The following is a 13835-nucleotide window of genomic DNA, read 5'->3' as shown; positions in this document are numbered from 1 at the left end:
TGATTTATTTATTTTTTCTCCAGTTGCACATGCGTTTGTGTTGGGGGGGTTGTAATTATATTGTGGGGGGGGTGTAATTCTGTTGTGTGTGTGTGTGTGTGTTGGGGGGGGTGGGTGTAATTATATTGTGGGGGGGGGTGTAATTATATTGTGTGTGTGTGTGGGGGGGTGTAATTATATTGTGTGTGGGGGGGGTGTAATTGTGTTTGTGTGTGTGTTGGTGGGGGGGTATAATTATATTGTGTGTGGGGGGGGTGTAATTGTGTTGTGTGTGTGTGTGTTGGTGGGGGGGTATAATTATATTGTGTGTGGGGGGGTTGTAATTATATGGTGTGTGTGGGGTGTAATTATATTGTGTGTGTGTGTGGGGTGCTGTAATTATATTGTGTGTGGGGGGGTGTAATTATATTGTGTGTGTGGGGGGGTGTAAATATATTGTGTGTGTGTGGGGGGGGGGGGTGTAATTATATTGTGTGGGGGGTGTGATTATATTGTGTGTGTGTGTGGGGTGTAATTATATTGTGTGTGTGGGGGGGTGTAATTATATTGTGTGGGGGGTGTGATTATATTGTGTCGGGGGGGGTGTGATTATATTGTGTGTGGGGGTGTGTGTGTGTTGGTGGGGGGGGTGTGTGTGTGTTGGTGGGGGGGTGTAATTATATTGTGTGTGGTGGTGTGTGTTGGTGGGGGGGGGGGGGTGTGTTGGTGGGGGGGGTGTAATTATATCGTGTGGGGGGTGTAATTATATTGTGTGTGTGTGTGTGGGGGGGTGTAATTATATTGTGTGGGGGGGGTGTAATTATATTGTGTGTGGGGGGGGGGGGTGTAATTATATTGTGTGGGAGTGTAATTATATTGTGTGGGGGGTGTAATTATATGGTGTGGGTGGGGTGTAATTATATTGTGTGTGTATGGGAGGGGCGGGGTGTAATTATATTGTGTGGGAGTGTAATTATATTGTGGGGGGGTGTAATTATATGGTGTGGGGGGGTGTAATTATATGGTGTGTGGGGGTGTTATTATATTTTGTGTGTGTGTGGGAGGGGGGAGTGTAATTGTGTTGTGTGGGAGGGGGAGCGTAATTGTGTGTGTGTGGGGGGGTGTAATTGTTTTGTTGTGTCAGGGGGTGTTGATTTTTGTGTGTTTTTCTTCCTATGGCCCACCGGGAACAGAGGTCTTACCTGGACTTGAAGAACGCACTGCCACCTTTACAGGTTACAACTATAGCCTAGAGATTCAACCATGTTGTCCCACCCAGACTCTCCTACTTGGTGGTGATGTCCCTGTGTTACAGCCACCTCCTGCTTGGTGGTGATGTCCCTGTGTTACAGCCACCTCCTACTTGGTGATGTTGTCCCTGTGTTACAGCCACCTCCTACTTGGTGATGTTGTCCCTGTGTTACAGCCACCTCCTACTTGGTGATGTTGTCCCTGTGTTACAGCCACCTCCTGCTTGGTGGTGATGTCCCTGTGTTACAGCCACCTCCTGCTTGGTGTTGATGTCCCTGTGTTACAGTGTGTATAGTGGTGATGTGTATAGTGGTGATGTGTATAGTGGTGATGTGTATAGTGGCGATGTGTATAGTGGTGATGTGTATAGTGGTGATGTGTATAGTGGTCTAGGTGGCAATGTGTATAGTGGTCTAGATTGTGATGTGTATAGTGGTCTAGGTGGCAATGTGTATAGTGGTCTAGATTGTGATGTGTATAGTAGTCTAGATTGTGATGTGTATAGTGGTGATGTGTTTAGTGGTCTAGGTGGTGATGTGTATAGTGGTCTAGGTGGTGATGTGTATAATGGTGATATGTTTAGTGGTCAAGGTGGTGATGTGTATAGTAGTGATGTGTATAGTGGTCTAGGTGGTGATGTGTATAATGGTGATATGTTTAGTGGTCAAGGTGGTGATGTGTATAGTAGTGATGTGTATAATGGTGATATGTTTAGTGGTCAAGGTGGGGATGTGTATAGTAGTGATGTGTTTAAATCAAATCAAATCAAATCAAATTTATTTATATAGCCCTTCGTACATCAGCTGATATCTCAAAGTGCTGTACAGAAACCCAGCCTAAAACCCCAAACAGCAAGCAATGCAGGTGGAGAAGCACAGTGGCTAGGAAAAACTCCCTAGAAAGGCCAATACCTAGGAAGAAACCTAGAGAGGAACCAGGCTATGTGGGGTGGCCAGTCCTCTTCTGGCTGTGCCGGGTGGAGATTATAACAGAACATGGTCAAGATGTTCAATGTTCATAAATGACCAGCATGGTCGAATAATAATAAGGCAGAACAGTTGAAACTAGAGCAGCAGCACAGTCAGGTGGAAGTTGAAACTGGAGCAGCAGCATGGCCAGGTAGACTGGGGACAGCAAGGAGTCATCATGTCAGGTAGTCCTGGGGCATGGTCCTAGGGCTCAGGTCAGTTGAAACTGGAACAGCAGCATGGCCAGGTGGACTGGGGACAGCAAGGAGTCATCATGTCAGGTAGTCCTGGGGCATGGTCCTAGGGCTCAGGTCCTCCGAGAGAGAGAAAGAAAGAGAGAAGGAGAGAATTAGAGAACGCACACTTAGATTCACACAGGACACCGAATAGGACAGGAGAAGTACTCCAGATATAACAAACTGACCCCAGCCCCCCGACACATAAACTACTGCAGCATAAATACTGGAGGCTGAGACAGGAGGGGTCAGGAGACACTGTGGCCCCATCCGAGGACACCCCCGGACAGGGCCAAACAGGAAGGATATAACCCCACCCACTTTGCCAAAGCACAGCCCCCACACCACTAGAGGGATATCTTCAACCACCAACTTACCATCCTGAGACAAGGCTGAGTATAGCCCACAAAGATCTCCGCCACGGCACAACCCAAGGGGGGGGGGGCGCCAACCCAGACAGGATGACCACAACAGTGAATCAACCCACTCAGGTGACGCACCCCCTCCAGGGACAGCATGAGAGAGCCCCAGCAAGCCAGTGACTCAGCCCCTGTAATAGGGTTAGAGGCAGAGAATCCCAGTGGAAAGAGGGGAACCGGCCAGGCAGAGACAGCAAGGGCGGTTCGTTGCTCCAGAGCCTTTCCGTTCACCTTCCCACTCCTGGGCCAGACTACACTCAATCATATGACCCACTGAAGAGATGAGTCTTCAGTAAAGACTTAAAGGTTGAGACCGAGTTTGCGTCTCTGACATGGGTAGGCAGACCGTTCCATAAAAATGGAGCTCTATAGGAGAAAGCCCTGCCTCCAGCTGTTTGCTTAGAAATTCTAGGGACAATTAGGAGGCCTGCGTCTTGTGACCGTAGCGTACGTATAGGTATGTACGGCAGGACCAAATCAGAGAGATAGGTAGGAGCAAGCCCATGTAATGCTTTGTAGGTTAGCAGTAAAACCTTGAAATCAGCCCTTGCTTTGACAGGAAGCCAGTGTAGAGAGGCTAGCACTGGAGTAATATGATCAAATTTTTTGGTTCTAGTCAGGATTCTAGCAGCCGTATTTAGCACTAACTGAAGTTTATTTAGTGCTTTATCCGGGTAGCCGGAAAATAGAGCATTGCAGTAGTCTAACCTAGAAGTGACAAAAGCATGGATTAATTTTTCTGCATCATTTTTGGACAGAAAGTTTCTGATTTTTGCAATGTTACGTAGATGGAAAAAAGCTGTCCTCGAAATGGTCTTGATATGTTCTTCAAAAGAGAGATCAGGGTCCAGAGTAACGCCGAGGTCCTTCACAGTTTTATTTGAGACGACTGTACAACCATTAAGATTAATTGTCAGATTCAACAGAAGATCTCTTTGTTTCTTGGGACCTAGAACAAGCATCTCTGTTTTGTCCGAGTTTAATAGTAGAAAGTTTGCAGCCATCCACTTCCTTATGTCTGAAACACATGCTTCTAGCGAGGGCAATTTTGGGGCTTCACCATGTTTCATTGAAATGTACAGCTGTGTGTCATCCGCATAGCAGTGAAAGTTTACATTATGTTTTCGAATAACATCCCCAAGAGGTAAAATATATAGTGAAAACAATAGTGGTCCTAAAACGGAACCTTGAGGAACACCGAAATTTACAGTTGATTTGTCAGAGGACAAACTATTCACAGAGACAAACTGATATCTTTCCGACAGATAAGATCTAAACCAGGCCAGAACATGTCCGTGTAGACCAATTTGGGTTTCCAATCTCTCCAAAAGAATGTGGTGATCGATGGTATCAAAAGCAGCACTAAGGTCTAGGAGCACGAGGACAGATGCAGAGCCTCGGTCCGATGCCATTAAAATGTCATTTACCACCTTCACAAGTGCCGTCTCAGTGCTATGATGGGGTCTAAAACCAGACTGAAGCATTTCGTATACATTGTTTGTCTTCAGGAAGGCAGTGAGTTGCTGCGCAACAGCCTTCTCTAAAAGTTTTGAGAGGAATGGAAGATTCGATATAGGCCGATAGTTTTTTATATTTTCTGGGTCAAGGTTTGGCTTTTTCAAGAGAGGCTTTATTACTGCCACTTTTAGTGAGTTTGGTACACATCCAGTGGATAGAGAGCCGTTTATTATGTTCAACATAGGAGGGCCAAGCACAGGAAGCAGCTCTTTCAGTAGTTTAGTTGGAATAGGGTCCAGTATGCAGCTTGAAGGTTTAGAGGCCATGATTATTTTCATCATTGTGTCAAGAGATATAGTACTAAAACACTTGAGCGTCTCTCTTGATCCTAGGTCCTGGCAGAGTTGTGCAGACTCAGGACAACTGAGGTTTGGAGGAATACGCAGGTTTAAAGAGGAGTCCGTAATTTGCTTTCTAATAATCATAATCTTTTCCTCAAAGAAGTTCATGAATTTATCACTGCTAAAGTGAAAGTCATCCTCTCTTGGGGAATGCTGCTTTTTAGTTAGCTTTGCGACAGTATTAAAAAGGAATTTCGGATTGTTCTTATTTTCCTCAATTAAGTTAGAAAAATAGGATGATCGAGCAGCAGTAAGGGCTCTACGGTACTGCACGGTACCGTCCTTCCAAGCTAGTCGGAAGACTTCCAGTTTGGTGTGGCGCCATTTCCGTTCCAATTTTCTGGAAGCTTGCTTCAGAGCTCGGGTATTTTCTGTGTACCAGGGAGCTAGTTTCTTATGAGACATTTTTTTTGTTTTTAGGGGTGCAACTGCATCTAGGGTATTGCGCAAGGTTAGATTGAGATCCTCAGTTAGGTGGTTAACTGATTTTTGTCCTCTGGCGTCCTTGGGTAGGCAGAGGGAGTCTGGAAGGGCATCAAGGAATCTTTGTGTTGTCTGTGAATTTATAGCACGACTTTTGATGTTCCTTGGTTGGGGTCTAAGCAGATTATTTGTTGCAATTGCAAACGTAATAAAATGGTGGTCCGATAGTCCAGGATTATGAGGAAAAACATTAAGATCCACCACATTTATTCCATGGGACAAAACTAGGTCCAGCGTATGACTGTGACAGTGAGTGGGTCCAGAGACATGTTGGACAAAACCCACTGAGTCGATGATGGCTCTGAAAGCCTTTTGGAGTGGGTCTGTGGACTTTTCCATGTGAATATTAAAGTCACCAAAGATTAGAATATTATCTGCTATGACTACAAGGTCCGATAGGAATTCAGGGAACTCAGTGAGAAACGCTGTATATGGCCCAGGAGGCCTGTAAACAGTAGCTATAAAAAGTGATTGAGTAGGCTGCATAGATTTCATGACTAGAAGCTCAAAAGACGAAAATGTCATTTTTTTTTGTGTAAATTGAAATTTGCTATCGTAAATGTTAGCAACACCTCCGCCTTTGCGGGATGCACGGGGGATATGGTCACTAGTGTAGCCAGGAGGTGAGGCCTCATTTAAAACAGTAAATTCATCAGGCTTAAGCCATGTTTCAGTCAGGCCAATCACATCAAGATTATGATCAGTGATTAGTTCATTGACTATAATTGCCTTTGAAGTAAGGGATCTAACATTAAGTAGCCCTATTTTGAGATGTGAGGTATCATGATCTCTTTCAGTAATGACAGGAATGGAGGTGGTCTTTATCCTTGTGAGATTGCTAAGGCGAACACCGCCATGTTTAGTTTTGCCCAACCTAGGTCGAGGCACAGACACGGTCTCAATGGTGATAGCTGAGCTGACTACACTGACTGTGCTAATGGCAGACTCCACTATGCTGGCAGGCTGGCTAACAGCCTGCTGCCTGGCCTGCACCCTATTTCATTGTGGAGCTAGAGGAGTTAGAGCCCTGTCTATGTTGGTAGATAAGATGAGAGCACCCCTCCAGCTAGGATGGAGTCCGTCACTCCTCAGCAGGTCAGGCTTGGTCCTGTTTGTGGGTGAGTCCCAGAAAGAGGGCCAATTATCTACAAATTCTAACTTTTGGGAGGGGCAGAAAACAGTTTTCAACCAGCGATTGAGTTGTGAGACTCTGCTGTAGAGCTCATCACTCCCCCTAACTGGGAGGGGGCCAGAGACAATTACTCGATGCCGACACATCTTTCTAGCTGATATGCACGCAGAAGCTATGTTGCGCTTAGTGATTTCTGACTGTTTCATCCTAACATCGTTGGTGCCGACGTGGATAACAATATCTCTATACTCTCTACACTCGCCAGTTTTAGCTTTAGCCAGCACCATCTTCAGATTAGCCTTAACGTCGGTAGCCCTGCCCCCGGGTAAACAGTGTATGATCGCTGGATGATTCGCTTTAAGTCTAATACTGCGGGTAATGGAGTCGCCAATGACTAGAGTTTTCAATTTGTCAGAGCTAATGGTGGGAAGCTTCGGCGTCTCAGACCCCGTAACGGGAGGAGTAGAGACCAGAGAAGAATCGGCCTCTGACTCCGACCCGCTGCTTAATGGGGAAAACCGGTTGAAAGTTTCTGTCGGCTGAATGAGCGACACCGGTTGAGCGTTCCTACAGCATTTCCTTCCAGAAACCGTGAGAAAGTTGTCCGGCTGCGGGGACTGTGCCAGGGGATTTACACTACTATCTGTACTTACTGGTGCCACAGACGCTATTTCATCCTTTCCTACACTGAAAGGTGTAGGAAAGGTGTAGGTGGTGATGTGTTGATATAGTGGTCTAGGTGGTGATGTGTATAGTGGTCTAGGTGGTGATGTGTATAGTGGTGATGTGTATAGTGGTCTAGGTGGTGATGTGTATAGTGGTCTAGGTGGTGATGTGTATAGTGGTCTAGGTGGTGATGTGTATAGTGGTGATGTGTTTAGTGGTCTAGGTGGTGATGTGTATAGTGGTCTAGGTGGTGATGTGTATAGTGGTCTAGGTGGTGATGTGTATAGTGGTCTAGGTGGTGATGTGTATAGTGGTCTAGGTGGTGATGTGTATAGTGGTCTAGGTGGTGATGTGTATAGTGGTCTAGGTGGTGATGTGTATAGTGGTCTAGGTGGTGATGTGTATAGTGGTCTAGGTGGTGATGTGTTTAGTGGTCTAGGTGGTGATGTGTATAGTGGTGATGTGTATAGTGGTCTAGGTGGTGATGTGTATAGTAGTGATGTGTATAATGGTGATATGTTTAGTGGTCAAGGTGGTGATGTGTATAGTAGTGATGTGTTTAGTGGTCTAGGTGGTGATGTGTTTAGTGGTCTAGGTGGTGATGTGTATAGTGGTGATGTGTATAGTGGTGATGTGTATAGTGGTCTAGGTGGTGATGTGTATAGTGGTCTAGGTGGTGATGTGTAAAGTGGTCTAGGTGGTGATGTGTATAGTGGTCTAGGTGGCAATGTGTATAGTGGTCAAGGTGGTGATGTGTATAGTAGTGATGTGTATAGTGGTCTAGGTGGTGATGTGTATAGTGGTCTAGGTGGTGATGTGTTTAGTGGTCTAGGTGGTGATGTGTATAGTGGTGATGTGTTTAGTGGTCTAGGTGGTGATGTGTATAGTGGTCTAGGTGGTGATGTGTATAGTGGTCTAGGTGGTGATGTGTATAGTGGTCTAGGTGGTGATGTGTATAGTGGTCTAGGTGGTGTGTATAGTGGTCAAGGTGGTGATGTGTATAGTAGTGATGTGTATAGTGGTCTAGGTGGTGATGTGTATAGTGGTCTAGGTGGTGATGTGTATAGTGGTGATGTGTTTAGTGGTCTAGGTGGTGATGTGTATAGTGGTGATGTGTTTAGTGGTCTAGGTGGTGATGTGTATAGTGGTCTAGGTGGTGATGTGTTTAGTGGTCTAGGTGGTGATGTGTATAGTGGTCTAGGTGGTGATGTGTATAGTGGTCTAGGTGGTGATGTGTATAGTGGTCTAGGTGGTGATGTGTATAGTGGTCTAGGTGGTGATGTGTTTAGTGGTCTAGGTGGTGATGTGTTTAGTGGTGATATGTATAGTGGTGATGTGTATAGTGGTCTAGGTGGTGATGTGTATAGTGGTCTAGGTGGTGATGTGTATAGTGGTCTAGGTGGTGATGTGTTTAGTGGTCTAGGTGGTGATGTGTTTAGTGGTGATGTGTATAGTGGTGATGTGTATAGTGGTCTAGGTGGTGATGTGTATAGTGGTCTAGGTGGTGATGTGTTTAGTGGTCTAGGTGGTGATGTGTTTAGTGGTGATGTGTATAGTGGTGATGTGTATAGTGGTCTAGGTGGTGATGTGTATAGTGGTCTAGGTGGTGATGTGTTTAGTGGTCTAGGTGGTGATGTGTTTAGTGGTCTAGGTGGTGATGTGTATAGTGGTCTAGGTGGTGATGTGTTTAGTGGTCTAGGTGGTGATCTGTATAGTGGTCTAGGTGGTGATGTGTATAGTGGTCTAGGTGGTGATGTGTATAGTGGTGATGTGTTTAGTGGTCTAGATGGTGATGTGTATAGTGGTCTAGGTGGTGATGTGTATAGTAGTGATGTGTATAGTGGTCTAGGTGGTGATGTGTATAGTGGTGATGTGTATAGTGGTCTAGGTGGTGATGTGTATAGTGGTGATGTGTATAGTGGTCTAGGTGGTGATGTGTATAGTGGTCTAGGTGGTGATGTGTTTAGTGGTCTAGGTGGTGATGTGTATAGTGGTCTAGGTGGTGATGTGTATAGTGGTGATGTGTATAGTGGTCTAGGTGGTGATGTGTTTAGTGGTCTAGGTGGTGATGTGTATAGTGGTCTAGATTGTGATGTGTATAGTGGTCTAGATTGTGATGTGTATAGTGGTGATGTGTTTAGTGGTCTAGGTGGTGATGTGTATAGTGGTCTAGGTGGTGATGTGTATAGTGGTGATGTGTATAGTGGTCTAGGTGGTGATGTGTATAGTGGTCTAGGTGGTGATGTGTATAGTGGTCTAGGTGGTGATGTGTATAGTGGTCTAGGTGGTGATGTGTTTAGTGGTCTAGGTGGTGATGTGTATAGTGGTCTAGGTGGTGATGTGTATAGTGGTCTAGGTGGTGATGTGTATAGTGGTCTAGGTGGTGATGTGTTTAGTGGTCTAGGTGGTGATGTGTATAGTGGTCTAGGTGGTGATGTGTATAGTGGTCTAGTGGTGATGTGTATAGTGGTCTAGGTGGTGATGTGTATAGTGGTCTAGGTGGTGATGTGTATAGTGGTCTAGGTGGTGATAGTGTTTAGTGGTCTAGGTGGTGATGTGTATAGTGGTGATGTGTATAGTGGTCTAGGTGGTGATGTGTATAGTAGTGATGTGTATAATGGTGATGTGTTTAGTGGTCAAGGTGGTGATGTGTATAGTAGTGATGTGTTTAGTGGTCTAGGTGGTGATGTGTTTAGTGGTCTAGGTGGGTGATGTGTATAGTGGTGATGTGTATAGTGGTGATGTGTATAGTGGTCTAGGTGGTGATGTGTATAGTGGTCTAGGTGGTGATGTGTATAGTGGTCAAGGTGGTGATGTGTATAGTAGTGATGTGTATAGTGGTCTAGGTGGTGATGTGTATAGTGGTCTAGGTGGTGATGTGTTTAGTGGTCTAGGTGGTGATGTGTATAGTGGTGATGTGTTTAGTGGTCTAGGTGGTGATGTGTATAGTGGTCTAGGTGGTGATGTGTATAGTGGTCTAGGTGGTGATGTGTATAGTGGTCTAGGTGGTGTGTATAGTGGTCAAGGTGGTGATGTGTATAGTAGTGATGTGTATAGTGGTCTAGGTGGTGATGTGTATAGTGGTCTAGGTGGTGATGTGTATAGTGGTGATGTGTTTAGTGGTCTAGGTGGTGATGTGTATAGTGGTGATGTGTTTAGTGGTCTAGGTGGTGATGTGTATAGTGGTCTAGGTGGTGATGTGTTTAGTGGTCTAGGTGGTGATGTGTATAGTGGTCTAGGTGGTGATGTGTATAGTGGTCTAGGTGGTGATGTGTATAGTGGTCTAGGTGGTGATGTGTATAGTGGTCTAGGTGGTGATGTGGTTTAGTGGTCTAGGTGGTGATGTGTTTAGTGGTGATATGTATAGTGGTGATGTGTATAGTGGTCTAGGTGGTGATGTGTATAGTGGTCTAGGTGGTGATGTGTATAGTGGTCTAGGTGGTGATGTGTTTAGTGGTCTAGGTGGTGATGTGTTTAGTGGTCTAGGTGGTGATGTGTTTAGTGGTGATGTGTATAGTGGTGATGTGTATAGTGGTCTAGGTGGTGATGTGTATAGTGGTCTAGGTGGTGATGTGTTTAGTGGTCTAGGTGGTGATGTGTTTAGTGGTGATGTGTATAGTGGTGATGTGTATAGTGGTCTAGGTGGTGATGTGTTTAGTGGTCTAGGTGGTGATGTGTTTAGTGGTCTAGGTGGTGATGTGTTTAGTGGTCTAGGTGGTGATGTGTATAGTGGTCTAGGTGGTGATGTGTTTAGTGGTCTAGGTGGTGATGTGTATAGTGGTCTAGGTGGTGATGTGTATAGTGGTCTAGGTGGTGATGTGTATAGTGGTGATGTGTTTAGTGGTCTAGATGGTGATGTGTATAGTGGTCTAGGTGGTGATGTGTATAGTAGTGATGTGTATAGTGGTCTAGGTGGTGATGTGTATAGTGGTGATGTGTATAGTGGTCTAGGTGGTGATGTGTATAGTGGTGATGTGTATAGTGGTCTAGGTGGTGATGTGTATAGTGGTCTAGGTGGTGATGTGTTTAGTGGTCTAGGTGGTGATGTGTATAGTGGTCTAGGTGGTGATGTGTATAGTGGTGATGTGTATAGTGGTCTAGGTGGTGATGTGTTTAGTGGTCTAGATTGTGATGTGTATAGTGGTCTAGATTGTGATGTGTATAGTGGTGATGTGTTTAGTGGTCTAGGTGGTGATGTGTATAGTGGTCTAGGTGGTGATGTGTTTAGTGGTCTAGGTGGTGATGTGTATAGTGGTCTAGGTGGTGATGTGTATAGTGGTCTAGGGTGGTGAGGTGTATAGTGGTGATGTGTATAGTGGTCTAGGTGGTGATGTGTATAGTGGTCTAGGTGGTGATGTGTATGTGGTGATGTGTATAGTGGTGATGTGTATAGTGGTCTAGGTGGTAATGCGTATAGTGGTCTAGGTGGTGATGTGTATATTGGTCTAGGTGGTGATGCGTATAGTGGTCTAGGTGGTGATGTGTTTAGTGGTCTAGGTGGTGATGTGTTTAGTGGTCTAGGTGGTGATGTGTAGTGGTCTAGGTGGTGATGTGTATAGTAGTGATATGTATAGTGGTGATGTGTATAGTGGTGATGTGTATAGTGGTGATGTGTATAGTGGTATAGTGGTGATGTGTATAGTGGTGATGTGTTTAGTGGTCTAGGTGGTGATGTGTTTAGTGGTCTGTGGTGATGTGTATAGTGGGTCTAGGTGGTGATGTGTATAGTGGTCTAGGGTGGTGATGTGTTTAGTGGTCTAGGTGGTGATGTGTATAGTGGTCTAGGTGGTGATGTGTATAGTGGTCTAGGTGGTGATGTGTTTAGTGGTCTAGGTGGTGATGTGTTTAGTGGTCTAGGTGGTGATGTGTAGTGGTCTAGGTGGTGATGTGTATAGTAGTGATATGTATAGTGGTGATGTGTATAGTAGTGATATGTATAGTGGTGATGTGTATAGTGGTGATGTGTATAGTGGTATAGTGGTGATGTGTATAGTGGTGATGTGTTTAGTGGTCTAGGTGGTGATGTGTTTAGTGGTCTATGTGGTGATGTGTATAGTGGTCTAGGTGGTGATGTGTATAGTGGTCTAGGTGGTGATGTGTTTAGTGGTCTAGGTGGTGATGTGTATAGTGGTCTAGGTGGTGATGTGTATAGTGGTCTAGGTGGTGATGTGTATAGTGGTCTAGGTGGTGATGTGTATAGTGGTGATGTGTATAGTGGTGATGTGTATAGTGGTCTAGGTGGTGATGTGAATAGTGGTCTAGGTGGTGATGTGTATAGTGGTCTAGGTGGTGATGTGTATAGTGGTCTAGGTGGTGATGTGTATAGTGGTGATGTGTATAGTGGTCTAGGTGGTGATGTGTATAGTGGTCTAGGTGGTGATGTGTATAGTGGTGTATAGTGGTGATGTGTATAGTGGTGATGTGTATAGTGGTCTAGGTGGTAATGCGTATAGTGGTCTAGGTGGTGATGTGTATATTGGTCTAGGTGGTGATGCGTATAGTGGTCTAGGTGGTGATGTGTTTAGTGGTCTAGGTGGTGATGTGTTTAGTGGTCTAGTAGTGGTGATGTGTAGTGGTCTAGGTGGTGATGTGTATAGTAGTGATATGTATAGTGGTGATGTGTATAGTGGTGATGTGTATAGTGGTGATGTGTATAGTGGTATAGTGGTGATGTGTATAGTGGTGGATGTGTTTAGTGGTCTAGGTGGTGATGTGTTTAGTGGTCTATGTGTGATGTGTATAGTGGTCTAGGTGGTGATGTGTATAGTGGGTCTAGGTGGTGATGTGTTTAGTGGTCTAGGTGGTGATGTGTATATGGTCTAGGTGGTGATGTGTATAGTGGTCTAGGTGGTGATGTGTTTAGTGGTCTAGGTGGTGATGTGTTTAGTGGTCTAGGTGGTGATGTGTAGTGGTCTAGGTGGTGATGTGTATAGTAGTGATATGTATAGTGGTGATGTGTATAGTAGTGATATGTATAGTGGTGATGTGTATAGTGGTGATGTGTATAGTGGTATAGTGGTGATGTGTATAGTGGTGATGTGTTTAGTGGTCTAGGTGGTGATGTGTTTAGTGGTCTAGGTGGGTGATGTTTTAGTGGTCTATGGTGGTGATGTGTATAGTGGTCTAGGTGGTGATGTGTATAGTGTCTAGGTGGTGATGTGTTTAGTGGTCTAGGTGGTGATGTGTATAGTGGTCTAGGTGGTGATGTGTATAGGTGGTCTAGGTGGTGATGTGTATAGTGGTGATGTGTATAGTGGGTGATGTGTATAGTGGTCTAGGTGGTGATGTGAATAGTGGTCTAGGTGGTGATGTGTATAGTGGTCTAGGTGGTGATGTGTATAGTGGTCTAGGTGGTGATGTGTATAGTGGTCTAGGTGGTGATGTGTATAGTGGTCTAGGTGGTGATGTGTATAGTGGTCTAGGTGGTGATGTGTATAGTGGTCTAGGTGGTGAGTGTTTAGTGGATCTAGGTGGTGATGTGTTTAGTGGTATAGGTGGTGATGTGTATAGTGGTCTAGGTGGTGATGTGTATAGTGGGTCTAGGTGGTGATGTGTTAGTGGTCCTGTGTATAGTGGTCTAGGTGGTGATGTGTATAGTTGGTCTAGGTGGTGATGTGTAATAGTGGTCATGTGTATAGTGGTCCTAGGTGGTGATGTGTGTTTTTATTTACCTTATTTTACTAGGCAAGTCAGTTAAGAACAAATTCTTATTTCAATGACGGCCTGGGAACAGTGGGGTTAACTGCCTGTTTAGGGCAGAACGACAGATTTGTACCTGTGTCAGCTCGGAGGTTTGAACTTGCAACCTTCCGGTTACTAGTCCAACGCTCTAACCACTAGGC

The 13835-nt window shown here is 45.0% G+C and overlaps 1 protein-coding gene across 2 annotated transcripts in view; it reads left to right on the top strand.

The window, feature by feature from the left end:
* Positions 1-13835, top strand: part of LOC109884889 (cytoplasmic protein NCK1) — a 75219-nt gene that overhangs the window by 28405 nt on the left and 32979 nt on the right. Inside the window, exon 3 of one of the 2 annotated variants that reach the window (XM_031836472.1) lies at positions 1173-1214. The exons of the other annotated variant lie outside the window; for it this stretch is intronic. Within the exon in view, the coding sequence (XP_031692332.1) occupies positions 1173-1214 (42 nt within the window). The remainder of the gene's footprint in view (positions 1-1172; positions 1215-13835) is intronic. 2 annotated transcript variants of the gene reach the window in all.

Source organism: Oncorhynchus kisutch, linkage group LG11 (genome assembly GCF_002021735.2).
Source record: "Oncorhynchus kisutch isolate 150728-3 linkage group LG11, Okis_V2, whole genome shotgun sequence".
Lineage (NCBI taxonomy): Eukaryota > Metazoa > Chordata > Actinopteri > Salmoniformes > Salmonidae > Oncorhynchus > Oncorhynchus kisutch.
This window is presented reverse-complemented; position numbering and strand designations above follow the sequence as displayed.